The 27,451-nt window shown below is 50.1% G+C and overlaps 2 protein-coding genes across 2 annotated transcripts; both read left to right on the forward strand.

The window, feature by feature from the left end:
• On the forward strand, positions 1 to 22,977 carry DCAF11 (DDB1 and CUL4 associated factor 11). The gene is made up of 15 exons (XM_081969497.1): positions 1 to 135; positions 750 to 944; positions 5,395 to 5,522; positions 6,301 to 6,422; positions 8,751 to 8,815; positions 8,951 to 9,051; positions 10,569 to 10,715; positions 11,104 to 11,158; positions 11,254 to 11,322; positions 12,898 to 12,955; positions 14,050 to 14,235; positions 15,927 to 16,080; positions 17,177 to 17,329; positions 18,445 to 18,551; positions 21,302 to 22,977. Exons 2-15 carry the CDS (start codon positions 796 to 798, stop codon positions 21,428 to 21,430), a joined length of 1,623 nt encoding a protein of 540 aa, XP_081825623.1. The 5' UTR covers positions 1 to 135; positions 750 to 795; the 3' UTR covers positions 21,431 to 22,977.
• Positions 22,978 to 23,117: 140 nt separating this feature from the next.
• LOC309400811 (fat storage-inducing transmembrane protein 1-like) lies at positions 23,118 to 27,155 on the forward strand. Its single transcript, XM_081969498.1, has 2 exons — positions 23,118 to 24,838; positions 26,480 to 27,155. Exons 1-2 carry the CDS (start codon positions 24,594 to 24,596, stop codon positions 27,096 to 27,098), a joined length of 864 nt encoding a protein of 287 aa, XP_081825624.1. The 5' UTR covers positions 23,118 to 24,593; the 3' UTR covers positions 27,099 to 27,155.
• Positions 27,156 to 27,451: the final 296 nt, after the last annotated feature.

A 27,451-nucleotide genomic window follows, 5' to 3' on the forward strand; every position in this document is an offset into this window, starting at 1 on the left:
CCACGTGAATCGAGCGGTGGCCAATCGTCTTGTTCAGCCGGCTCGCCCCGCCCCCTCGGCCCCTGCCCCACTCGGGTTCAAGCGGCGGCCCCTCTTAAGATGTAAACAAGGCCTCGCGCTCCGACCGTTGAGAGGGTGAGGAGGGTCTCGCGCTCACCGCGGGGGGAGGGAAAAAGGAAAGAACAGCGAAAAGGAGAGCGGGAGGCATTTCATTGGCTGACTGACACCAATCCGAGGAGGGTGGATAGCCGCGGGGGGGGGCTCCCTAGCAATAAAAAAAAACCCCAACAACGTCAAGAACCCTCCTGATTGGTGGGCAAGAAAAGGGCAGCCGGGCAGCCAGAGTGTCCCCCCAGTATGGCGCGCGCTGATTGGAGGAGCGCGGCCCGTGGACGTCTCCCATTGGCCGCGGACGGGGGACACGTTCTAACAAGCTGGCTTTCCATTGGTGGAGGGGCCTGTTGAGCGGAGGTGAAAGGTTAGAGAGGGGGCAGTTGCCCCTGAAGCCCCTCAGGGATGGGTTGGTTTACTTAGGGGAGCCCTGAATGCTGGCCTTGGAAGGCCCCAAAATTGGGATATGGGGTTTGAGGAGGAAGGGTGGGAGGGGAGAGAACAGGGGACGCTCCTGAGGTGCCTCCAAGGCGCTAGTCCTCAGTAAGGAGGGGACTAATGAAAGGCTTGGAGGAAGGCCGCCATGTCCTCTCCTTCTCCTCCTCCTCTTTCACCACCGTCTCCTTTCTGAACCCCAGGAGGGGCAGTGCGAGTGTTGGGCCAAGCTGGAGAATGCCCTGAGCGATGGGCTCCCGCAGCAGTAGCAACGCTGGCTCGGGGGGCCGGGAGAACCACGGCAGCTGGTCTCGGAGGGACTCGGGCATCCTGCGCAGCGAAGAAGAGGACGACGAGGATGTGGATCTGGCCCAGGTACTGGCATATCTACTGCGCAGGTAACTCCACCTCCCCCCTGTCCTCCCCCCTCCTTCCCCCCCCCCGGCAGATCCCTGGGATCGACCCCCCTCCCCCCGGGTGAAGATCCCGAAAGGAAACTGGCTTTCCTTGCTTCCTTTCTTTGAACAAAGAATAAAGTCCAGGTAAAAGGTAACGCTTCCCATTGCACATGTGTGCTGGTCGTTCCCGACTGTAGGGGGCAGTGCTTATCTCTGTTTCAAAGCCGAAGAGCCAGCGCTGTCTGAAGACATCTCCGTGGTCATGTGGCTGGCATGACTCAACGCCGAAGGCGCACAGAACACTGTTCCCTTCCCACCAAAGGTTTAGGTTTAGGTTTAGGTTTATTAAATTTATAGACCGCCCCCTCTCCCCGTAGGGACTCGGGGCGGTGTACAGACCGTTCGTGTATAAAACAACAAAACATAACATAAAACATCAGACAAAACAACGCAAACATACCGTCTGTATATACAACCCAAACTAATTAAATAATTAAAAACAATTCTAAAACCAATTTAAAACCCCAATTTAAAATTTAAAAAGCCATCCATGAAGGTCAGTAGTGGGAGTTCCATGTAAGTACAATTACAGTTACAATTAGGCCAGGCCGGCTAATCGAAACAGGTGGGTCTTGAGTTTCTTGCGGAAGGAGCGGAGGTCCGAGGTGGTTCTAATATCGGGGGGGAGGTCGTTCCAGAGGGTTGGGCCCATCACAGAGAAGGCCCTATTCCTAGGCAACGCCCGCCCGCACTGCTTAGCGGAAGGTACCCGGAGGAGTCCCTCTCTGTGAGAGCGGATTGGTCGCAGGGATGTGTGGGGTAGAATGCGATCCCGCAGGTAACAAAGGTGGTCCCTGTTTTTTCTACTTGCCTTTTTGACCTGCTTCCGAACGGCTAGGTTGGCAGACGCTGGGAGAAGTCACGGGAGCTCGCTCCGTTACGCAGCGCTAGGGATTCAAACCGCTGAACTGCCGACCTTCTAATCCACGAGCTCAGCCGCTGAGCCACCATGCCCCTAAGATACAGGTAGTCCTCGACTTACGACTGCAACGCAGCCACCAAAATGCAGGAGGTTTCAGCGAGACCTTTAGGTAGTGCCTCGCTGGATGGCTTTTCTTGCTATGTTTGTTGTGTGAATCGCTGCATCTGCCGAATGAGTCACCCGGCGGTTAAGCTTGTGAGTCTGGAACACGACAACCGTCATAAGCGTGAATCGCTCGTTGAGCCTCCCAATCTAAGTCACGTGACGGGATGGTGCAGTGAGTCGTGATTGTGACAAGTGGTCACGAGTCTCTTTTTTCCAGCGATGTAACTTTGAACGGTCACTCAGTAGACAGTTGTAAGTTGAGAACTACCTTGATGTACAATCAGTCATTTGGTGATTGTTCGAAGTTACCACAGTGCTGAAAGCAGGGATGGATGTCTGTTTTCCACCCTTAACAACCATTGCAGCAGTGACGTGCGGTGAGGTTTATGGCTGGTGAGGCACTGACACAGTGGTGGGTTTCAAATATTTTTAGACTTGTGGACTGCAACTCCCAGAATTCCACAGCCAGGCATGCTCAGTTCCGATTTAAAACGACAGCATTTGTTTCTCTCTCCCTTCCTCCCCCTCTCTCAAACACACACACACCACACACACACACACACACAAGTTGGATTGGACTATCTCTCCTACCCCCTTCCCTCTCTCACTCACTCTCAAACAAACACACAAACACAAAAGTTGGATTGGATATCTTTTCCAGTGGCTTGAAAGCAGCTCCTCTGCCATCCCCCCCCCCCCCCCATTCCCCTGCTGCCTTCCTCAAACACCTCCACCATTGCAAATGCAGCCTGCTGTCTGGGTGGGAAATGCCTGGAACGCAATAAAGCCCACCCACTCACTTCCTCCTGGTAGGCCTGGGGTGAGAGGAGAGGCAGAGAAGCCGGAGGAGAGCCGATCCGAGCCTTCCAAAAGAAAGAGGCTGGGGGAAAGTGTGTGTGCTACAGCATGGCTCTTTGCCTGGCTTCCGTGGATGACTCTGCTTAACTGTTAAAAAAAGCCTCTAAAAAAAGCGCCCTCTACTATGAGGCAGGAGAACTGCGTGCCTCACCTACGTCAGGAATTTTTAGGCTTTTAACCCTTGCTTAACTCTGCTCGAGTGATCATAAAACGCCTAAAGTCAGACTAGATGAGGCACGCAGTTCTCCTGCCTCATAGTAGAGACAGCAACTAGTTCAGCTTTTTCCTTTTACATTTTTTTTTCTTTTCATGATGAGAGCGGTGAGGCTGTGCCTCACTTGCCTCATCTGACTGCACATGTGCTCACGGGATTTACATTCAGACGTTCAGCAAATGGTTTGTATTGATGATGGTTGCGGTATCCTTGGATCATGGGATCACTTTTTGTAACCACTTTGACAAGCGAAGTCAGTGGGGAAGCCAGATGTCAAGGTGAATCTGACCTGACTGAAGCCATCTGGGAGATTCAGTGCTGCCAAATAGGCAGGGGAGATTAGAAATAGCTGAGGTTGTCTAGTCAAAATGTAATTCTTTCTCTTAGGGAACCAAGGACGTTCTCACACCTGGTGGGAGGAAGGAGGAGGGATGTCCCCAGATCAGCGGACGTTGTGTTGTTTGGGCCATGTGACTGATTGTTTGGGATTGGGGGGGGAAATTTTTATTTTTAATTATGTGAAAACCATGGGCCCCCCTCAGAGTTGGTTTTCATCAGATATGTGCCAATTTGATGTTTCCAATAAAGCTACCGTGTTTCCCCGAAAATAAGACACGGTCTTATTTTCTTTTGACCCCCGAAATAAGCACTTGGCCTTATTTTCGGGGAGGTCTTCTTATTTTTAAGGTGCAGGAGGCGGCGAGCATGGTCACCCCATGGCTGCTGATGTGTTGCAATATTTTCGGGGAGGGATTATTTTTGGAGTAGGGATTATTTTAGTGCATGTGCTCAAAAGCCCGATTGGGCTTATTATCCAGGGAGGTCTTATTTTGAGGGAAACGGGATATTCTTTGAGGAATTCACCTGCATTGGAATTTTTGCTTGCGATGGATCTATTACTTGGAATCCTGACACCAAATTCACTTAACAACCGTGTGACTCACTCAACAATCACAGTGATCCTCTTAACAGTGGTGGCAAGAAAGGTCTTCAGATGGAGCAAAAACGTATTCCATCAATTTCCCACTTAGCAACATAAATTTTGGGCTCATTTGTGGTCGTAAGTTGAGGACTGCCTGGAGAATAGTACTCCGCATTGACCAAGTGTGATTGGATACACAAATAATTTTTCTTCAGTGAACAAGCTCTCCGTGTACGTCCCAAAGGGGCTTTTTTTTTTTTTTCAAGAGGCATCTGGACTGTCCAGAAATTCCAGTTGCCTCTTGAGAAAAAAAGACCTTTGGGACAACCATTCTCAACCTGAGTGATTGAGAATCTCCATAGACACTCTTAGTATACGTGCTATCAGTATACAGGCAAGCAACAAAGCGGTAACTCAGTATCACAATCATAAAATACAGTCATCATAAATCATAAGATACAAAATGGTAGTTGTAAAATCTTCTGTATATATAAAAATGGCTCTGTGTGTGTGTGTGTTCCATCATAACTCTGGAACGCCTCCAGCAATTCCAACCAAACTTGGTACGCAGATGACTTACTCTCTGGAAAAAAATACTGTGGGGGTAAGACACCCCCTGGGGGGGGTGTTCTGTTAAGATACAGCCTGTTGTGCCTTGAAATGGCTTCTGCCGTAAAATGACTTCTACTGTACAGCGCAGTGGCTTTACCATGGTAACGGCTTTACAGTACTCCACTAGGGGGCTCCCTCTGCTGAGGAGGAAAATCCAACATTCCAAATTACATTTGGTCTGGACATTTCCCCCCTATTAATAAATACCCGGGCAACGCCAGGTTATCGGCTAGTACTAGATAAAAACAACCTAAATCGTAAGATACAAACAATAAAATGGTAGTCATAAGAGAACAGGTAATAAGATGAGAAGGGCAATAGTTAGATTGTAATACAATATGGGTAGATATCCTAAGGGACAAGGCCATGTTGTGGGAATTAGGTGTTTAGCAGAGTGATGAAGAAGAAGCAGCTTTGATTCTTCTTGGATGAGAAAAAAAATGCTTTCAAAGGAAAAAAAAAAAGTCCAGTTGGAAAAAAAACCCTTTGAAGTCCACTCAGGCTGGACAGAAAATTCTGGGAGTTAAAAGTCCACACCTCTCAAAGTTGCCACGGTTGAAGAAATACTGCAGTAGAGGAGCAATTGTGAAACTTTTGAGCATTGCGAAGTGTTCCTTTTGTACCTGTGAATGTACTGTCGTCACACCCAAACTCTATCGTTTCGAAGGATTATTACTACAGTACGTGTTTGTGACGCAACGGGGTTCGTAATTGCTAATGCTCCTTTTTTTTTTAATCTCTTTCCTGCTTTCCCTAGGGGACAGTTTCACCTCATGCAGGGAGGGGGAACAGCCAGCGCCCGGGTGTTCCAGGCTGTTTCAGATTCCGACGACGATACTGACAGTGCTTGGGAAGGACGTTTAGGAGATCAGTACAAACCACCAGGTATTGCCAAGAAGTTCAGAGTTGTTTACTTAACGCGGATAATGTTGTTAGCTGCAAAGTTGTGTCTGACCCATCATGACCCCGTGGACCACGTTCCTCCAGGCCTTCCTGTCCTTACCATCCTCTGGAGTCCATTGAAGCTCACGCCGATTGCTTCGGTGACTCCATCCAGCCACCTCCTTCTCCGTCGTCCCCTTCTTCTTTTGCCCTCCATCTTTCCCAGCATTAGGCTCTTCTCCAGGGAGTCCTCCTTTCTCTTTACGTGGCCAAAGTCTTTGAGTTTCCTCTTCAGGATCTGGCCTTCTAAAGAGCAGTCCGGGTGGATCTCCTCTAGGACTAACCGGTTCGATCGCCTTGCAGTCCAAGGGACTCAATGCAGGAGTCTTCTCCAGCACCAGACTTCAAAGGCCTCCGTTCTTTGGCGGATAATAGCAATAAACAAAAGCTAACCAAGCTCCAGGCTTCGTATTGGAGGAAAGCTCGCTACACCAGATTACATCTCAGAATTCTGGCTGTTGCAATTGCTCTCCTTGCTCTGAAAAACTCTCGACTTTTAGCCTGTCGGGGCTGTTCGTGATCTAGAATTCTGTCAAAACGGTTAAATTTAGACCTCAGGCACAACACCCAACAATCAGACTGCCTCAGAGTTAAACTAAACTACGTAGATATGCATTAAAAAAAAAAAACCCACTGAGAGCTTGCATAGGGTTATTTTACAGCTCTATCTATCTATCTATCTATCTATCTATCTATCTATCCATCTATCTATCTTCTGCAGTGGATTTGACACCAGACACTCGGGATCTGGAGCACAACGAGATTAAAACACGCATCCAGTTAGCAACGGGCCGACTCACGCCAGGGCAACCTGACCGTAGCATCCCAAAGCTGCTGGGACAGGTATCCTGTTTTGCTGTTCTAAGTTGCTGGAGTTTGAGTTTGAGTTTTATTTAATTTATATACTGCCCCCTCTCCCCGCAGGGACTCGGGGCGGTGTACAGACAGTACATATAAAGACAACAAAGCAGAACACGAAACACTAGACAACCAACGTAAACATACAGTCTGTAAAATGCCCGAACTCATTTATAGTTAAAAACAGTCTAAAACCGAAGTAAAACCCCAAAATTTACAATATTAAAAAGCCAATATTAAAAAGCCATCCAGGAAGGTCAGTAATAGATTGTACTTGTGGTTACAATTAGGCCAGGCCGGCTAGTCGGAACAGGTGGGTCTTGAGTTTTTTACGGAAGGAGCGGAGATCAACAGTAGTTCTAATATCGGGGGAGTTCGTTCCAGAGGGTTGGGCCCATCACAGAGAAGGCCCTACTCATGGGCACCGCCCGCCCGCATTGCCTGGCGGAAGGTACCCGGAGGAGACCCTCCCTGTGAGAGCGGATTGGTCGTAGGGATGTATGGGGTAGAATGCGATCCCGCAAATACCTAGGTCCCGAGCCATGAAGCGCTTTAAAGATGACAATCAACACCTTGAAACGCACTCGAAAAGCCACAGGCAGCCAGTGCAGCTCGCGCAGAAGTGGTGTTACATGGGAGTACCTGGTACTCCCCAAGATTGTCCGCGCGGCTGCATTCTGAACCAACTGGAGCCTTCGGGTGCATCTCAAGGGGAGCCCCATGTAGAGAAACGAATGGGTGCGTTTTTGCCTTAAACGCTGAGGGTGGGAACAAGATTGAAACCGTCCCAAAGGTGCTTTCCCCCCCCCTGCCCCCCCCCCGAGAGGCAACTGGGTTTTTGAAGACGTTTCGCTTCTCATCCAAGAAACCTCTTCAGTTCTGATGGACGATGGGGGAATTGGAAGGATTTATCCTCCTTGCAGGCAGCTGGTCATTTGTGTCCGTTTTAGAGAGACGCTGAGGCTGCCTGCAGTATAAATGCAGTGAGACATGTGGAGATCTGGAGATTGGGGAAACGAAACAGCCACTTTACAACCGCGTGGCCCAATACAGAAGAAATCCATCAGGATCAGATTCAGCAGTCCACCTGCGCTTAAAAGACAAAGCCCGTTCTTTTCAAGGCAGCAAAGTCCACATTTTGGACAGAGGGGACCGCTGGTTTGAAAGAGGGGTCCAAGAGGCCATTTGGATCCAAATTGAACACCCCTCTTTCAACAGAGGGGGGAGGGATGTGACCTCATCTATCTCCGGTTTACAACACAGTCCTTTCAACAGTTCCAAGAAGGCTCCACACTTATTTTCACCACTCGGGTGACCCCAGAGGACACAGACAAACCTACAAGGGCCCTCAACAACTCTCAATGCAAATGACCAGCTGTCTGCAAGGAGGATAAATCCTTCCGTTCCCCACCATCCAGGCAGAGACGAAGAAGCTTCTCGGATGAGAAGTGAAACATCATTTAGGCAAGAAAAATGAAATGCACAGGTACAGTATAGGTGGTACCTTGCTCAACATGAGTAACTCTGAAAGGGATCTTGGAGTCCTAGTGGACAACCACTTAAATATGAGCCAGCCGTGTGCAGCAGCTGCCAAAAAAGCCAACACAGTTCTAGGCTGCATAAACAGAGGGATAGAATCAAGATCACATGAAGGGTTAATACCACTTTATAATCCCTTGGTAAGGCCACACTTGGAATACGGCATTCAGTTCTGGTCACCACGATGTAAAAAAGATGTGGAGACTCTAGAAAGAGTGCAGAGAAGAGCAACAAAGAGGATTAGAGGACTGGAGACTAAAACATAGGAAGAACGGTTGCAGGAACTGGGTATGTTTAGCTTAAGAGAAAGAAGGACTAGGGGAGACATGATAGCAGTCTTCCAATATCTCAGGGGTTGCCACAAAGAAGAGGGAGTCAAACTATTCTCCAAGGCACCTGAGGGTAGAACAAGAAGCAATGGGTGGAAACTAATCAAGGAGAGAAGCAACTTAGAACTGAGGAGGAATTTCCTGACAGTGAGAACAATTAATCAGTGGAACAGAAGTTGCCTCCAGAAGTTGTGAATGCCCCAACACTGGAAGTCTTGAAGAAGATGTTGGATAGCCATTTGTCTGGAACGGTATAGAGTTTCCTGCCTAGGCAGGGGGTTGGACTAGAAGACCTCCAAGGTCCCTTCCAATTCTGCTATTGTATTGTAAAACAAAGGAAGTCCAGTGGCCTCTTGAAAAAGGCACAACCTTTGGGGACAACCATGACTTGGATGAGTGACAATCTCCAGAGACCCATAATCCTCACTCTTTCCCTTGCTCGCAGAGAGAACGAGGCCTTTGCCATAACAGCAGTTTCTCAGCCGGGGAATGTTCGCAGATCGTGTCACAGTAAGTATCTGATGAGAAAGATGTGGATGTGTGTGAGTGTACATTCTCAGGCAAGAAACAGACAAAAGTGGCTTTAGAAGAGACTCCACGCCAGAGTTACCTGTATGTCTTACGGTTTTCCCCTTTTTTCCCCAGCTTCCTTCCCAATCACCTGACCGTCAAAGACACCTATTTGCAAAAAGCCTTCTGTGGCATCTATTCCCGCGATGGACAACTTTTTATGTCTGCTTGTCAAGGTAGGCTCGCAAACGGAGGTTTTTTTAAAAAAATAATAATCCTGTTTTAGATCGTCGTCTTCCTTCATGGCAGGGGTGTCAAACTCGATTTCATTGAGGGCCGACTCGGAGTTGTGTTTGACGTCGGGGGTGAGCGTGGCCAGATCGAAGTCACTTGATCCGTTTTTGGCTGCGGCGGCCTCCTGCAGCCCTCCGCCAGCAAAAATGGAGCCTGTTCTGACCTAAGCTTCCCCAGCAGAACGAAGCCAAATCCTCGTCCCGATGTACCCCTTTTATTTAATTGACAGTGAATTCCTCTCCAGCAAAGTCTTTCCTCTCCCACAGTCTTTCGAGAAAGTTGACCATTACTGACCTTGATGAGGCTTGGAGAGTGGCCAGGCCGATCTCTTTCAGACGCCGCAATACTTGGCAAGAATGCAGGAATGAACTAATGGCCTCCTGCAAGCTCCACTCCCCTGCTCCCTCTTTTATCCCTCTGGGAGGGGCCATTCACCGTCCAGCTGTGGCCTTACTCCCAAGTCGACCCCTGTTCCTTAGCTGTTCCCTTCGTCTGGCAACTACACTGGGAACAGGCTCCAGCTGTTCTTCTGCCTCACTGATGCCTGACTCCGAAGGCAGCTGATAACTGTCAGACGGCCCTGGTCCCCTCTCTGCCTCCGACACAGAGCCCTCATCAGAGCATTCCCCAGACTCCAGGACTGGCCCCCAACCTCCTCGCTGTCCTAATTTGCTGCCAGCTCCATTGGCCGTTGGCGGGCCACAACTGGTGAGTCACAACAGAGCCGGGGAGGGCCTCGCGTAGCTCTCCCGAACTCTTTTTTGGCTGGCAGAAGCACCGAGGGCCAGTCCTTGGCTCATTCCAGGGCAGCCCTGTGGACCAGATCTAAGCACACCGCGGGCGGGATGCGGGCCGTGGGACTTAAGTTTGACACCCCTGCTTTATGGGAAGAGAATGTTGGGGGATACAGATAGTCCTTCTCAGTGTTCCCAGTAAGGCAGCCATAGAAAGCCGAACTCTGGGGCAGGTAGATTCCTCAAAGAACAAATTTATTGGGTACATCATATTGGCACAACCGGTGAAAACCGACTCTGAAAGTTCCTGCGGTTATCACCTAATTTAAACAAGAATAGTTCCCCCTTTCCCCCGCAGGTCCTCGGTCCCACTGTCCAATGATGGTGCTAGCAGGTTGCTTGGTTACTCCACTCCTCTTCTCAGCCCCCTGTTGGAATGACCTTGGTTCCCCCGAGAAAACCTTTTGCTTTGACCACAAAGCCAAGCTAATCTCCATTTCCACCCTTCCTTTCTCCCCCTCCCTTTTGTGGCAACCGTGACGCCTCAAAAGATGGCCTCAGTCAGGTCCGCTTCCGGGGTGACTGCCCTCAACTTACAACCACTTGGAGCCTCAGGGCTTACGACGGATCGCTTAGCAACCATTCAGAGTTACGATGGGGCTACCTTGGGGCTGCTCGTGACCCAGAATTGAAATTTTCTGTTCCCTTTTCCCCTCTCCTTTCAGACCAGCGAATCCGCTTATACGACTGCACCTACGGAGCCTTCCGGAACTTCCGGAGTGTCAAAGCCCGAGACGTCGGCTGGAGCGTGCTGGATGTAGCCTTCACCCCTGACAGGACACACTTCCTCTACTCCAGCTGGTCGGACTACAGTGAGTTGATATGGCGCTAGGCACGCAGTGGCTCAGTGGCTAAGACGCGGAGCTTGTCGATCAGAAAGGTCGGCAGTCCGAATCCCTAGCTCCGCGTAACGGAATGAGCTCTCGTGACGTGTCCCAGCTTCTGCCGACCTAGCCGTTTGAAAACACGTTAAAAATGCAGGTAGAAAAATAGGAACCACCTTTGGTGGGAAGGGAACAGCGTTCCGTGCGCCTTCCGGAGACGTCTTCGGACAGCGCTGGCTCTTCGGCTTTGAAACGGAGATGAGCACCGCCCCCTAGAGTCGGGAACGACTAGCAGAAATGTGCGAGGGGAACCTTTAGGGGGGAAACTGGGTTGCCTCCAGGTAGTCTGTACTAGCCCTTGTCCCCTTCTCTTTAGTTCACATCTGCAACATCTACGGGGAGAGTGAGACCCAGACCGCCCTGGACTTGAGGTAAAGAGGACAAGACACACACACAGGCCGGCCCCCCTCGAACAACGGAGACCCCCCCCCCAGCACCTGGCATAACGACTTTCTCTTCCTCGCAGGCCCGACGAACGCCGTTTTGCGGTCTTTTCCCTGGCGGTCTCCTCGGATGGGAGGGAAGTGCTTGGCGGGTAAGCTGGCCGTTCGGGAAATAGTCTCTTCCCCCCCCCCCCCCCGTGCCTAAATTTTTTCTTTGGCGAGAAACAAAGTCTTCTAGCTCAACTCTGCTCAACTCTCTCTCTCTCTCTTTCTTATCTTTCTGTCTCCCTTCTGCTCTCTTCCTCCATCCCTCGCTCTCTCCCTCCTCCCTCCTTCCCTCCCCCACCTCTCTTCATACCTCTCTCCCTCCCATTCTCTTCCTCCCTTCCTCCCACTCTCTCCTCTCTCTTTCTCCCTCTCCACCCCTCCCTCCCTCTCTCTCTCTCTCTCTCTCCCTTCTGTCTCTCGCCATCCCTCTGTCCTTCTCGCCCTCTACCTACCCCCTCTCTCTGTCTACCGCCCTCTCGCCTTCCCACTCTCCATCCCTTCCTCTTTCTCCCCCTCCCTCCCCTCTTTCCCTCCATCCCTCCCCCCTCTTTTCATACCTCTCTCCCTTCTCCTCTTCCTCCTTCTCTCCCCCTCCCTCCCTCTCCCTCCCTGTCTCCATCCCTCTGTCCCCCTCTCTTCCTCTGTTCCTCCCTCTCCCTCCCTCTCTCCCTCCCTCCCCATCACTCTCTCTCTCCATCCCTCCTCCCTCTTTTCATACCTCTCCCTCTCCCCCTCCCTCTACCCCGTCTCCATCCCTCTGTCCATCTCGCTCTCTTCCTCTGTCCCTCTCTGTCTCTCCATCCCTCTCTTTGTCCTTCCCTCTCCTCTTTCTCTCCTCTTTCTTTCTCCCTCCCTCTCTCCCTCCCTCTCCATCACTCTCTCCATCCCTCCTCTCTCTTTTCATACCTCTCTCCCTCCCTCCCTCTCCTTCCCTGTCTCCGTCTCTCCCTCCATCCCTCTCTTTGTCCCTCCCTCCCCTCTTTCTCTCCTCTCTCTCTCCCTCCCCCTCCCTCCCTCGCTCTGTCTTCACCCCTCCTGTTTGGAGGCCAGCAAGTGATGCCCCTCTGCCTGCCAGCTCTTGGTGGAAGAGGAAGCTGCCAGAGGCCCATTTCTGCCCTTGGCTTTGAAGGCCCATGGGAAGCCCAAAGGCAGAACAGGCCCAGCCGTGGCTAACGTTTAAGTGCTTTGATTTTCGCTCCTCCCACTGACGCCCATTCATTTAGTGACCGTTTGAAGCGACCACGGCACTGACAAAAGTGGCTTAACGGCCGGTCACTCACACTTCAACACCGCCATATCATCAAATCCAGACGCTTGGCCACCGGTTCAGACTTACGACCGTTGCCGTGTTCCCAAAGTCACACGACCCTCCCCCCTTTTGGCGACCTCCTGGATGAGCAGACTCCATGGAGAAGCCCGACTCACTTAACAACCGCGTTACTAACGTAACACCCGTGGCAAGGGAGGCTGTCAACGGGGCAGAACTTGCTTTGAACAACTGCCTGCCTTAGCAGTAGAAATTCTGGGCTTCGACTGTGGTCGTAAGTCCAGGACTATTCTTCTCTCGTGCAAGGTTGTTACCGAAGGCCCTTTGCTGTGCCCACTCTGTGTGTGTGTGTGTCTGTCTGTCTGTCTGTCCCCACACACTGACCTTGTTATTCTTCATTCTCTGTCCACAGGGCCAACTATGGTTGTGTCTACGTGTTTGACATGGAACAGAATAAGCGGACGCTTAAGGTACTCGGAGGGGGGGGGGGGCTTGATGCCCAGGGCGATTCTCCGTCATCCAGGTCATTGTCCCAAAGTTGGCTTTTATTCAGGAGGCAACTGCTGGCATCCATAATGCAAAGGGCCCCCCCACCCCTACACATGTGCACACAACCCACACATATGCGCGCCCCCCAGCTCCAAGCTGAGCTTGGTATTTCCTCTGTGGAAATAGACTGGAAGACTTTCAAGGTCCCATCCAACCCTGTTATTTTACTCTAGTCTACTCTACTCTGCCTATTCTATTCTATTCTGTTCTAAATTCTGTTCTATTCTATATTCTATTCTATTCTAAATTCTATTCTATTCTAAATCCTATTCTATTCTATTCTAAATTCTATTCTATTCTAAATTCTATTCTAAATTCTATTCTATTCTAAATTCTATTCTATTCTAAATCCAATTCTACTCTAAATCCTATTCTATTCTAAATTCTATTCTATTCTAAATTCTATTCTATACAATACAATACAATAGTAGAGTTGGAAGGGACCTTGGAGGTCTTCTAGTCCAACCCCCTGCCTAGGCAGAAAACCCTATACAGTTTCAGACAAATGGGTATCCAACATCTTTAAAGACTTCCAGTGTTGGGGCATTCACAACTTCTGGAGGCAAGCAGTTACATTGATTAATTCTTCTAACTGTCAGGAAATTCCTCCTTAGCTCTAGGTTGCTTCTCTCCTTGATTAGTTTCCACCCATTGCTTCCTGTTCTACCCTCAGGTGCCTTGGAGAATAGTTTGACTCCCTCTTCTTTGGGGCAACCCCTGAGATATTGGAACACTATCTAAATTCTAAATTCTATTCTAATCTAAATTCTGTTCTATTCTAAATTCTATTCTATTCTAAATTCTGTTCTAAATTCTATTTATTCAATTCTATTCTAAATTCTACTCTACTCTACTCTATTCTATCCCTTCAGGATTGCCCAATGTGGCCTCTATAGAGTTTAACTGCCTTTCAGGTCAGTTAAAATCTGAAAAATACACCGCATACGTATGTTCTCCCATTGAAATCTCATTCCTTCCTTCCTCCCCTCCGTTTCCTTGGCTCCCTTCCCCGCAGATCGAGGCCCATGAAGATGACGTCAACGCCGTCGCTTTCGCGGACAACAGCTCCCACATTGTCTTCTCGGGAGGCGACGACGCCATCTGCAAAGTGTGGGACCGGCGCACCATGCGAGAGGATGACCCCCAGCCGGTGGGGATCTTGGCAGGGCACCAGGACGGTATCACTTTCATCGACAGTAAGGTGAGCTCAGCTCCTGCTTAGCCGACAGGAGAAATGTCCAACCCTGGCAACTTTTAAAAGACTTGCGGACTTCAACTCCCAGAATTCCCCAGCCAGCTCCCTCTTAGCCTAAAGCAGTGGGCTCCAGTCTTAGCAACTTTAAGACTTGGGGACTTCAACTCCCAGAATTCCCCAGCTTTAACCTAAAGCAGGAGGCTCCTGTCTGGCAACTTTTAAAAGACTTGGGGACTTCAACTCCCAGAATTCCCCAGCCTTAACCTAAAGCAGGAGGCTCCTGTCTGGCAATTTTTGAAAGACTTGGGGACTTCAACTCCCAGAATTCCCCAGCCTTAACCTAAAGCAGGAGGCTCCTGTCTGGCAACTTTTAAAAGACTTGGGGACTTCAACTCCCAGAATTCCCCAGCCTTAACCTAAAGCAGGAGGCTCCTGTCTGGCAACTTTTAAAAGACTTGGGGACTTCAACTCCCAGAATTCCCCAGCCTTAACCTAAAGCAGGAGGCTCCTGTCTGGCAATTTTTGAAAGACTTGGGGACTTCAGCTCCCAGAATTCCCCAGCCTTAACCTAAAGCAGGAGGCTCCTGTCTGGCAACTTTTAAAAGACTTGGGGACTTCAACTCCCAGAATTCCCCAGCCTTAACCTAAAGCAGGAGGCTCCTGTCTGGCAATTTTTAAAAGACTTGGGGACTTCAACTCCCAGAATTCCCCAGCCTTAACCTAAAGCAGGGGGCTCCTGTCTTGTCAACTTTTAAAAGACTTGGGGACTTCAACTCCCAGAATTCCCCAGCCTTAACCTAAAGCAGGGGGCTCCTGTCTGGCAATTTTTAAAAGACTTGTGGACTTCGACTCCCAGAATTCCCCAGCCTTAACCTAAAGCAGGGGGCTCCTGTCTGGCAACTTTTAAAAGACTTGGGGACTTCAACTCCCAGAATTCCCCAGCCTTAACCTAAAGCAGGAGGCTCCTGTCTGGCAATTTTTAAAAGACTTGTGGACTTCGACTCCCAGAATTCCCCAGCCGGCTCCCTCTTAGCCTAAAGCAGGGAGCTCCAGTCTTAGCAACTTTAAGACTTGGGGGCTTCAACTCCCACAATTCCCCAGCCAGCATGGCCAAGGTTCGACACCCTGGTCTAAAGCTTTTCTCAGAAACAGTTGGAGCCATATTTGGTGGTCACTAGAAAAACTGGTTGAAGGAAATCCTCAGGGGTCCTTTCCCTTTGAAAGATCTGCACAACCAGAATCTGTTTGTTTATTTTCCTTTTTTTTTTTTTTAATGGATGACTTGATTTAAACAGAAGAATTCATCAGCCTCACAACTTGCCTCCAGAGGTTGGGAATGCTCCAGTGTTGGAGGTTTTAAAGAAAAGATTGGAGAAATATTTGTCAGAAGGGGTCAATAGGGTTTCCTGCCTAAGGAGGGGGTTGGACTAGAAGACCTCCAAGGTCCCTTCCAACCTTACAATTCTATTCCAGACTCCCAGGGAAAACATAGCCGCTGTTGGAGATGAATATAAGACGCCTTCCAAAATGGAATGAATCATTCCAGGAAGCAGAGAAAATTCTGAGTTACGGTTCCTTTCGTCGTCCGTCCGTCCCCCAGATGTGGTTCTTTAGAGACGGCCTTTCAAGAAGTTTTGAACTTTTAGGATGGAGGCATCTAAAAGCTCTCCTGAGCTGCTGTTGTCTTCTTCCCTCAGGGAGACGCTCGGTACCTCATCTCCAACTCCAAGGACCAGACCATTAAGCTGTGGGACATGCGCAAATTCTCGAGCCAGGAGGGCCTCGAAGCATCCCGGCACGCTGTCACCCAGCAGATCTGGGATTATCGCTGGCAACAGGTACCCAAAAAAGGTATGCCCCCCCCCCCCAATTTCCCCTCTAACGGAAGAAGCTGCCAACTCATAAAGTCGCCACGGTGAGGAAAGCGGGGGAACGCATTCTACTCATACCTTCGGCTAGAGTCGGATCTCAGATTACTACAGCAGGCTTGTGAGGTGGGCACCTCATTGGAAAATGTGATTTACGACACAGACGGAGGGGAGGGGAGGAACCGGGAAGCTGCCAACTCATAAAGTTGCCATGGTGAAGAAAGCGGGGGAACGCATTCCACTCATACCTTCGGCTAGAGTCGGATCTCAGATTACTACAGCAGGCTTGGGAGGTGTGCACCTCATTGGAAAATGTGATTTACGACAGAGATGGAGGGGAGGGGAGGAACCGGGAAGCTGCCAACTCATAAAGTTGCCATGGTGAGGAAAGCGGGGGAACGCATTCCACTCATACCTTCGGCTAGAGTCGGATCTCAGATTACTACAGCAGGCTTGGGAGGGGTGCACCTCATTGGAAAATGTGATTTACGACACAGACGGAGAGGAGGGGAGGAACCGGGGTAGTAAAGTTCCGCTGTAATTCAAATGAGGTTTAGGTCTGACTGCCATAGGGTGTTGCTGAAATGTTGCTCCTAATAAATGACTGGTTTTCTTTTGAAACTTGGCTCGAGGCTCATGAATTAATTAGGGCATCTTTCGGAAACCTGACAGAAGCAGGAAGTGAAGGCAGTGTATACATGCGTTGTGGTCCGTCGGCTGCCGGCCCTTCCGGCAGCTGAATCGGATGAGGAGGAGGTGTGGGAGTCAGGGTCAGCAGCAAGGCAACCCTAGAGCTCTGAGGGGGAAGAAGGAGTGGAGCTGGCAGAGAGAGAGAGGCAGAGGCGGAGCCTGGGCCGTCCATCAGCCCCCAGATGGAGAGTCAACAGCCCCCAGGTCTGGAAGTGGCTGATGAGGAAGAGGAGGAACAGCTGGGTCCAGTGCCTGCTACGCAGAAAGCAGAGGAGAGGAGAACAGTGGAAATCTATGGGCCGGTCCTCGAGACGAAAGAGCCACCCTAAATCTGGGGATAAAAGGCAGGGGCGGAGACACCTAAACCTTCCTTTCCTTTCCTTCCCCAGCCCGACGTAAATCAAAACTTCCAGGTGACACTTCTCTCATGACCTACCGCGGCCACGGAGTCCTCCACACCCTGATCCGCTGCCGGTTCTCCCCTCCTCACAGCACGGGACAGCAGTACATTTACAGCGGCTGCTCCACGGGGCGGGTGGTGGGTAAGTGGCTCGGGAACCAGTACGCCCTCCAAGCTCAAGGAGGAGACTTAGAGCAATTCACTCGAGTGCTGCCATGGGATTGGGCAGGAGAGGAGATCCAAGGATCCACTTGGGATCTCTTGTCGCAGAGCTCCCAAGTTAAAGTCAAATGACATTTGAGAGCCAGTTTGGGCTAGTGGTTAAGGCCACAGGCTAAAAAGCAAAAGGTCATGAGTTCTAGTCCCGCTTTGGCCATGAAAGCCGCCTGGGTGAGTTTGGGCTAATCACCAGGTGCTGGTGAGTTCTAGTCCACCTTAGTTATGCAATCTGGCTGGGTGACTGAGCCAATCACCAGGTGCCGATGAGTTCTAGTCTCACCTTTGGCATGAACGCTGGCTGGGTGACTTTGGCCTGATCACCAGGTGCCGGTGAGTTCTAGTCCTACCCTTAAGTCATGAAAGCCACATGTGTGAATTTGGGCTAATCACCAGGTGCCCGCGAGTTCTAGTCCCACTTTAGGCATGAAAGCCGCTTGGGTGAATTTGGGCTAATCACTAGGTGCCGGTGAGTTCTAGTCCCCCTTTGCATGAAAGCCACCTCGGTGAATTTGGGCTAATCACCAGGTGCCGGTGAGTTCTAGTCCCACCTTAGGCATGAAAGCCGCCTGGGTAAATTTGGGCTAATCACCAGGTGCTTGCGAATTCTAGTCCCACTTTAGGCATGAAAGCTGCCTGGGTGAATTTGGGCTAATCACCAGGTGCCGGTGAAGTCTAGTCCTACCTTAGTTATGAAAACTGGCTGGGTGACTTTGAGCCGATCACCAGGTGCCTGTGAGTTCTAGTCCTACCTTAGTCACGAAAGCCCACATTTCCCAGATTTCAGGTCAACGTAAAGGGCAAGCAAGAATTTGGAAATACCCAATTTCATTTATGCCTGAAACATTTGACGAGAGAGACTTTTTAATTGGCCTGCCTGAAGTCCAATTCACCCGGAATCAAATCTCGGAGGCCCCATATCCTCCAGAACAGGGGTGCCCTCTCCTTCTCCCCCCCCCCCTCCCTCCTTGCTCTCTTAACCCTACATAGCTATTGATGCTCTTCCTCTCTCTTCCCTCCTTTTGCGCACCCCCACCCCAGTCTACGATCTCCTGAGCGGCCTCATCGTGAAGAAACTGATCAACCACCAAGCCTGCGTGCGGGATGTGAGTTGGCATCCGTACGAGGAGAAGATCGTTAGTAGCTCGGTGAGTTTGGGGGAACCCATGGCGGGGATGGAGGCGTTCACCTTTAGGAGGAGGAGGAGCACATGGTTGCCGGGTTGTGTCGGTTCGCTTTATGACCTGTCCAAAAGAGTGTAAGAAAGGTGCCTTTTTCTAGCCAGAGAGCGCCAAGTTGTTTAGAGTTGGTCTTTGACTTTACAACCGATCATTAAGTGACAACGGCACTGAGAAAAAGTGACAGGAGCATTCAGAGAATAGAATAGAGCAGAGCAGAGTAGAAAGGAAGGGAATATAGAATAGAATGGAGTAGAGTAGAGTAGAAGAGAATAGAATAGAATATATTTATTTATTTTATTTATTTATTCACATTTCTAAACCGCCCCCTCTCCCAAAAAGGGACTCGGGGCGGTGTACAGTCCACAATAAACAACAGATAGAATACAAATATAAATAGAACTATAAATATATGTATGTATGTGGAGGAGGTTAAAATTTAGAGTACTGTACAGAAGAATAAATATGAGGCTAAAAGCCCTAAAAACAATTAAAACTAAAACATTACCCTTAAAATAACCAGATGAGAATATACTACCAGGAGTTCATAGATGTAACATTTATAATCATGCCAGGCCAGCTAGTCGGAACAGGTGAGTCTTCAATTTTCGACGGAAGGAGCGGAAGTCCGAGGTGGTTCTAATGTCGGGGGGGAGGTCATTCCAGAGGGTTGGGCCCATCACAGAGAAGGCCCTACTCCTCGGTGTCGCCCGCTGGCATTGCCTAGTGGACGGCACCTGGAGAAGCCTCTCCCTGTGAGAGCGAATTGGCCGCAGGGATGTATGTGGGAGGATGCGATCCCGCAAGTAACTAGGTCCTGTGCCATGGAGCGCTTTAAAGATAGTAATCAGGACCTTGAAACGCACCCGAAAAACCACAGGTAGCCAGTGCAGCTCGCTCAGGAGCGGTGTTACGTGGGAGTATCTAGACCTCCCCATGATAACCCGCGCGGCCGCGTTCTGGACTAGCTGCAGTCTCCGGGCGCGTCCCAAGGGAAGCCCCATGTAGAGAGCATTACAGTAATCTAGGCGAGACGTCACCAGCGCATGAGTGACCGTGCGTAGGGCATCCCGGTCCAGTAGGGGGCGCAATTGGCGCACCAGGCGAACCTGGTGGAACGCCCCCCTTGCCACGGCTGCCACATGGTCATCCATGGACAGCCGGGCATCTAGGAGGACGCCCAAATATATAGAGTAGAGTAGAGTAGAATTGAGTAGAGTAGACTAGAGTAGAAGAGAATAGAGTAGAGAAGAGAACAGTGTAGAGTAGAGTTGAGTAGAGTAGAAGAGAAGAGAATATAGAATAGAATAGAATAGAATAGAATATAGAATAGAATAGAATAAAATATAGAATAGAATACAGAATAGAATAGTAGAATAGAGAATAGAAAATGGAATAGAGAATAGAATAACAAATATAATAGTATGGAATAGAATATAGAATAGAATAGAATAGCAAAGAATAGAGGATAGAATAGCAAATAGAATAGAAAATAGAGTAAAAAATAGAATAGTAGAATATGGAATAGAATATTATAGAATAGAATATAGAATAGAATAGAATAACTATTGTACTTTGAATGTACATTATTTGGCATACATTAAAAAGGAAATTTTATGGCATCCAGGTCTTAAAGTCCCTTTCGGGAGAGGGGCGGTCTAGAAATCTAAATAAAGTAAAATAAAGTAAAGTTAAAGGGTCTCCACCTCCAATTTTACACTACATAAACATGACAAGATGAATAAATAAATACAAAATCATGTGTATGTACCCACATATATTACACAACACGGAGAAACAACACAGTATAGCTCGAATGTATGCATGTTTATGGCGAGAAAAACAAATCTTGTGAGTTTACTCAAAAGGATGGCCTAGGGAACAAAGCCGTTACAGAATCTGGTACTCCTGCTAGCAATACTTCAAAACCTCCTCCCAGAGGGGAGCAACAGAAACAGACCGTGAAGTGGGTGTGTGGGGTCTCTTAACAATGCTTCTAGCTCTAAGCACACAGCGCTTATAAGCGGTTTTCTGAATAAAGGGAAGTGAGCTTCCTATAATCTTCTCCAGTGTCCTCATCACTCTCTGTAGGGACTTTCTATCTGAGGTACTGCTGCCACCAAACCAGACAGTCACGCAGTTTGTTCAAATGCTCTCCAACTTAACGACTGTTGCAGCATCCCCGTGATCCAAATTCAGGCCCTTGGCCCTTGACTCTTGACGGTTTCAGTATCCCCCGGGGTCACGCGATCCCCCCCCCAAGCGACCGTCTGACGAGCAAAGTCAGAATGGGGACACCAGATATCGCTTAACCGCCGTGTTACTAACTTACCAATAGCAGTGATTCGCTTAACGGTGGTTAAGAATGGCCTTAGAATGGTCATTCGAAACTCACTTAACAACTTAGAAATAGAAATTTGGGGCTCCACTCCGCGGTCGTAAGGCAAGGACTTACCTCTACTGTGTTCTATTAATGGCTGGCCTTTAGGTCATGGGGTCAGCAGGTCAAGTCACTTTCAATTCTAATAATCTCCATTAAAGTTGTAATTTGAGGACTACCTGTAATCCCTGAATAGAAACAATAACACTCACTCTCTATCACTGTCCTCTCTCCTCTCTTCTCTTCTCTTTCTCTCCTCTCTTCTCCCCTCTCTCTTCTTCTCTCTTCTCTCTCCTTATCTTCTTCTCTTCTCTTATTTCTCCCCTCCTCTCTCTTGCAGTGGGATGGAAACGTGTGTCTCTGGGAGTATCACCAAATGGAGTACGACGAAGATGATCTCGGCAACCCCCAGCAGCTCCTAACCGCCCGAGAAAGGAACCCCCCACTGGCTGTTCCCCCACACCAGTAGCCTTCCGCCTCACTTGTTCGCCACCTTCCTCCAATTTGGGACCCGCTCGGGGCCAAGAGCGAGGGGGGAAAACGACGTCTTGCGTTACCAATCGTTTCCGGGGGTGGGGGGAGTGTTTCGCCGGGTGGGGAGGGGAGGAAAGGCGCTTCGGATGAGCTCACCCCTCTCTAAAACTTCTGGCGGCGGCGACTTTGAGGATACAGATAACCATCCCGCGGAAGTCGGATCCTAAGGATAGCAGCAAAAAATCCAGACCGGGGGGGAAAAAACAGCAAAACCACCCGCTGAATGTCTTTGTGCCTGCTGGGCTGATTTCTGTATCCTAGATGAGCTGGACTCCGTCCCACGAATCCTGAGCGGAAGGGGGGGGAGAAACGGCTGGCCCAGGAATATGGGGCACCGAAATTCACATCTGGAGGGCTACAGCTGGAAAGCCAGATGGGCCCTTGGAAGAAAACCTCCTTCTGGTATAGAATCATGATGGGGAAATCGCCCCCAACAGCAACTCTGCAGATGGTCTCGCAACGCCAAGATTCGTTGGCCACCTTTACCCACACAACAAAGGTGTAACGCACCCACAATAATTTTCGGGGTGCCTTGTAAGACTTGACCTCGGTCTGCAGCTTATCAGGGGGGAAAAATTGGGGCAGGGGAAATATCCAGTTTTCTTCTGATCTGAGCCACGGAGAAGGGAACCCTGAACGACACGAGAGGTCCCAAAACGATCCAAAGATCCTTGAGGGGGATGTGTGTGATTGAGATGGCTCCCCCTCTTTTCTCAGAGGGATGATGGTGAGCGCTCGCTGAAGCCACCACCCCCCACTTTGGAGGCAGGGGAGGGGTCCTTGCACAATATTTGTCGGGCGACATGAAAATGTCCGCAACACATTTGTGGCCAGAGGGACAGTTGGTGCTTCCTTCCCAGCTGCCTATCTCTTCCCTCTTCTTCACAGATGCTGACGGTGTCTTCTTCGCGTCACCCTCAGTCACACACACCCAAAATTGGGGTGATCCCTTTCTGCCTCTTCTAGGAGGGGGGGGTGGCTCCTTGGAAGGGGCGGGGAGACAGGTTTTGCTGTCGTCCTTAGCCTTAAAAGACGTCCCCCAACTTGGCCCTTCCTCGGCTCTATTTCTGAAACGCTCACAGGTGGAGGGGTCTCACCTGCTCTGTAAATATTAACGGGGAGGGTCCTTGCAAAGAAGGGGCTTTTGGAGGTACCCAAAGAGTTGTTTTTTTTAAAAAAATAAATGGATGGGAGGGATGAGTGAAAAGAGCCGCGTGTTGTTTTAAAGCGTGTGAAAGCCAGGGGGGGGGGAATTCCTTGTTCGTTTCTTCTAGTTGGAAAAGGAGCCCACCCCCAACTCGCAATCCTTCCCCAGGGGTCCTGCCTTCTGGGAAGGGGGGGCAAAGGGGAGGGGTCCATGCTGGGGCTCCCTTCCAAATCTAGGTTTTGTAGAAAGGGGGAGGGTCTTCCCCTCCCTCCTCTCCCTTTCAGGGGTGATGCAATCTGCTGTCCATTGTCTTAAATAAAAGTGGTTGAAATTTGGTTTGTTTTGGGATTTCCGTGCCGCCATTCAAGGGGAGAGGTTCATCCTAGAACTTGAGACAATTGACCCATGGAACTGCTTGCCACCAGAATGTGGCGGGCGTGCCATCCCTGGAGGCTTTTAAGAAGAGATTGGAGAACCGTTTGTCTGGAATGGCGTAGGGCAGTGAGGCCTAACCTTTTTCGACACCGCGGGCCGGAAATAGCATGCAAAACCATCCCGCAAGGGAGCAGCGTTCTGTCATGCATGCACCTGCCGGCACCCCGACTTTTAATTTCTGGCGCCAGCGTAACGGCCGACAAACAGCTGGAGAACACCCAGATGTTTTGGTGCCAGCGCGCACGGAATGCTGCTCTTCCGGGGTTTGGCACCCCTGTGCGCACGAAGGCCAGCTGGCCAGCATGGGTATGTCCTGTGCGGGATGGCTCTGTGTGCCGTTTCTGGCATGCGTGCCATAGGTTCGGCACCCTGGGTAGAGGGACTCCTGCTTGGGCAGCAAGATTGAAAATCAGGCTTGTCGGATGTGGCATCTTTTCTACTTCTCTACAGAGGGGAGAAATGGGTCTATTGACAGAAAGCCACTGGAAGAGACCCTGGCGAACTTTTTCGGCACCAAGTCCCCAAACCAGAACGTGCGTGCATGCATCTAGTCCTCAACGTACAACAATTCATTCAAAGACCAGCTGGGCGGCGTGTATCGTTTGAAAATAGTCCAGAAAACGCCCACGAAGACCAGCTGGCGAGAAAGCAGCATTTGAAATGTGGATTGACGGGCGGCTGTTCTACATATAAGCCGGGTTGACAACATCGGAAAGGAGGAGGTGGCGAAGCCAAGGGAACTCCTCAAAACCGTAAAGCGAAAGTTTCGAATATTTCGGAACAGGCGATGCGACACCCGGGAAAAATACGACATCTTTCACTTAATCCTCCAAGGGAAAATCGAAGGCAGATGAGGTCCAGGCCGAAGAAGAACATCGCAGCTTCCAAAATCGAAGGGACCGAGTTTAGACAAAACTCAACCGCTCTTTTTTCGCGCGGTTGTTGATAAAAATGGGATCGACCACGAGCACGGCGCAAGAGGGACAGCGGGTTGGGCTAGATGACCTACAAGACCCCCTTCCAACTCTATTCTGATGGGTTTGAGTCTCAACTTCCAACCTCTTAAAATTTGGCCAGTGGGAGGAAAACGAGAAGGAAAGGAAAGGAATGGAGGGAGAGAAGGAGATAAGAAAGCAATGAAAGATCTCTTAGGGCGAGCAGAACAATTTGCGATTTTATTGTTGCTTCTTTTTACAAGCAAGTCCCAAAGAGTTCAAGCGAGGAGCAAAACTTTTTTCTTCTTTGAGATCCTTGCCAACCAATCCTTGATTTCCCCCCGCCGAAGGCTGCAAGGGACAGCCGGTCTCCTAATCCGTTGTGCCCTTCTGTCCTTCGCATCGGCTGGGCGACGTGCCCGCAGCTGTCGCCGGGCGTCACTTTTAACGCCATGGGTTCTTCCCCCCCACCCCCTCTTTCTCTCCCGTCGACTCTTTTCTCCTTCGGTTCCTCGCCCGCTTGCCAACCCGGGGCATCTCTGCCACTTCCTTCAGGTGGGTTGATCTGAGGAGGGGAGGGGATGGCAGAAAGACGAGCCCCTAAAAGGCCCTTCTCACTGCTGGCCACAGGCGCGGGGTGGGCCAAATCCCTGGGCCAGGCGCTGGTGGTTTTCTGGAGCAACCAGTACGCTTGGCTTCTCGGGGTGCCAGGCCTCCGTCGTGCTTACCACCTGTGGCTGGCATCGGTGGTCATTTTTGGACCCCTGCTTCAGTTTTACGTCAATCCCCGGGCCATCTTCGCCAATCATCACAACTTCTTTAACATGTGAGTAATTTGTGTGTGTGTGTGGGTCTTTTGGGGGAGGTGGGTTGGCAGTGATCAGCTTGGGGGGGGGGTTTAAAGCGATTCCATTTTATTTTATGCGATGAAACGTTATCGATTCAACTGCCTATCTCTGCGGCTCCCAATTCCCAAATATATCTTACAATGGAAAGCATGCCAACATCATTTTAACACCTAGATCTCCTTGGCACGAGGTCATCCAGGGTCACAGCTAGTCCTCGACTTACGACCATTCGCTCAGTGACCGTTCAAAGTGAGGAGATCGCGGGGGGGGGAAGGGGACTTGTTCACGCTTAATGACCGTTGCAGTGTTTTCCCCTGGTCATGTGATCAGAATTCAGAGGCTTGGCAACGGACTCGTGTTTATGACGGTTGAAGCATCCCCGGGGTCCCGCGATCCTCCCCCTCTCCCCCCCAAAGTCCATGGAGAAGTCAGATTCACTTAACCTGGGTGACTGACTGAACAACTGCAGTGTGTCACTTAACAACCGTGGCAAGACGGAACAAAATTCCCTTAACAATCGTTTCACAGCCACGGGAATTTAGGGCTCAATTGTGGTCGTAATTTGAGAACTACCTGGAGTCCATTCTTCCAGCTTTAACAGCTTCTTGTAACATACAAGTCGTCCTTGATTTATGACTGCAATTGAGCCCTGAAATATGGTTGTAAGTTGTGCCGGTTGTTAAGCAGATCACCGAATGACCATGACTGATTTTTTTTAAAAAAAATATTCATTCATTGAGCTTCCATGGCCACCCAACTCAACTAAGCGACTTTTGATTTTTCCACCTTTTCTTTTTAAGGCAGTCGTTAAACAAATCTATTGTTCACCAGGTTTTTTTTATGTTGGGACCACCAGTTTCCAGCAAATCGTCGTAAATCAGGCCGTAAAAGCAGCCCAGTTGCTGGGACGGGAGCGGCTTATAACCGGATCATAAGTAGATCTGAAACTTCAAATAATCGCGAAGTGATCCATCGTAAGTCGAGGACTAGGTGCTCTTGATTTCAACATTCGTATCTGCCCCGTTAATCCGTTTTCTGGCTGGTGTGAAGTCTTGCCATTCTTTCACCTGGCTGCATCATCATAAATCGAACCAAAAAAGAAAGAAAATCTATACAGGTAGTCCTCGACTTATAACCGTTCATGTAGTGACCGTTCAAAGTTACAACGGCACTGAACAAAGTGACGGTTTTTCACACTTAACCCAGATTCGCACTGACGATGGTCGCAGCGTTCCGGGCTCATGTGATTCTCGTTTTGCTACCATCTTTGACCCGCAAAAGTCCATGGGGGAAGCCAGATTTGCTTAACGACCGTGCTACTCACTTAACAACCGCAGTGATTCTCTTAAGCACTGCGGCAAGGAAGGTCGTAATGTGCGCCCGGCGTCCCCTTAACCTCCCTCTTGTTTAACGATGGAAATTGTGGACTTGATTGTGACTGTTTAAGTTCGGGACTACCTGTAATTTGCAGTGCTTTCCCTGGAACCAAGAATGAAGTATCCGGGTGAAACGTGGCCATCTTAGCTTGCACAGATCCTGGCTCGTTTCCCTCTTGATCGTCCTGGCTCTGTTTAGATCTCTGATTCTCATCCCCCCACCCTGTTCCCCCCCCCCCCTAGAAAATTTGTCAGATCTGCCTGGGGCTGGACCTGCATTTTCCTCGGCGGATTCATCCTTCCGGTGGTTTACCTGTCCACACACCAGATCCTGCTCACCTTACGACACCTGGCCCGCTTGGCGGTGGGCGCCGGCCTCTGGCTAGGCGCCACCGAAGCCTTTCTCCTGATCGAGAACCTGACCGGCTACTGCTTCGACCCCGTGCCGGAAGGGATCCTGGTGAACGGCCTGCCGGACAAGTGGACGTGCCTTTACAAAGGCCACAAATGGCACGGCTACGACGTCTCGGATCACACTTTCTTGCTCACCTTCTGTTGCCTGCTGATGGTGGAGGAGACGGCCATCTTCCGGCGCTACCTGGCCCAGGGCCACCCCGCCGGGGTGCCGCTGCGCCTCATTTTCCTGCTTAACGTCCTCCTCCTCCTGCTCTGGAACTTCCTGCTGGCGTGTACGGTGGTCTACCTGTACGACTACAGCCACAAAGTGGTGGGAGCCGCCATTGCTACGCTGTGTTGGTTCCTGACCTACCGGTGCTGGTACCGCTGTCCGTGTTCGCCAGGGAGACCCGGGGCCGGCCTCTTTTTCCGGGGAGCCACGAAAGAAGCCACGCGGCAGAACTGAACGTCTGCCCAAAAGACGGGGCACTCTATCAGTTGGCCCAAATAAAGAAAGGACTCTTTCCAAAATTCTCTTTGTGGTTTCTGGGGGGGGGGGGGTTGTCCGATAATTAGGGGTCTCGGTTGTGCCAGCTCACAAAAGAGGAGTCTGTCTTTCCCTATTTTTTGTATTTTTTTATTTATTATGTTTTAAGTAAGTGGGGAACTTTTTACAGCTGCCACGAATGCTTCTCAACTTGGACCGCTTTAAAACTTGTGGACTTCAACTCCCAGAATTCCAAAGTGGAAACGGGGTGGGGGTGTTGGAGGACTGGGGAATTCTGGGAGTTGAAGTCCACAAGTCTTAAAGGGGCCACA

This window comes from Natrix helvetica (assembly GCF_964273705.1).
Source record: "Natrix helvetica genome assembly, chromosome: W".
Classification (NCBI taxonomy): domain Eukaryota; kingdom Metazoa; phylum Chordata; class Lepidosauria; order Squamata; family Natricidae; genus Natrix; species Natrix helvetica.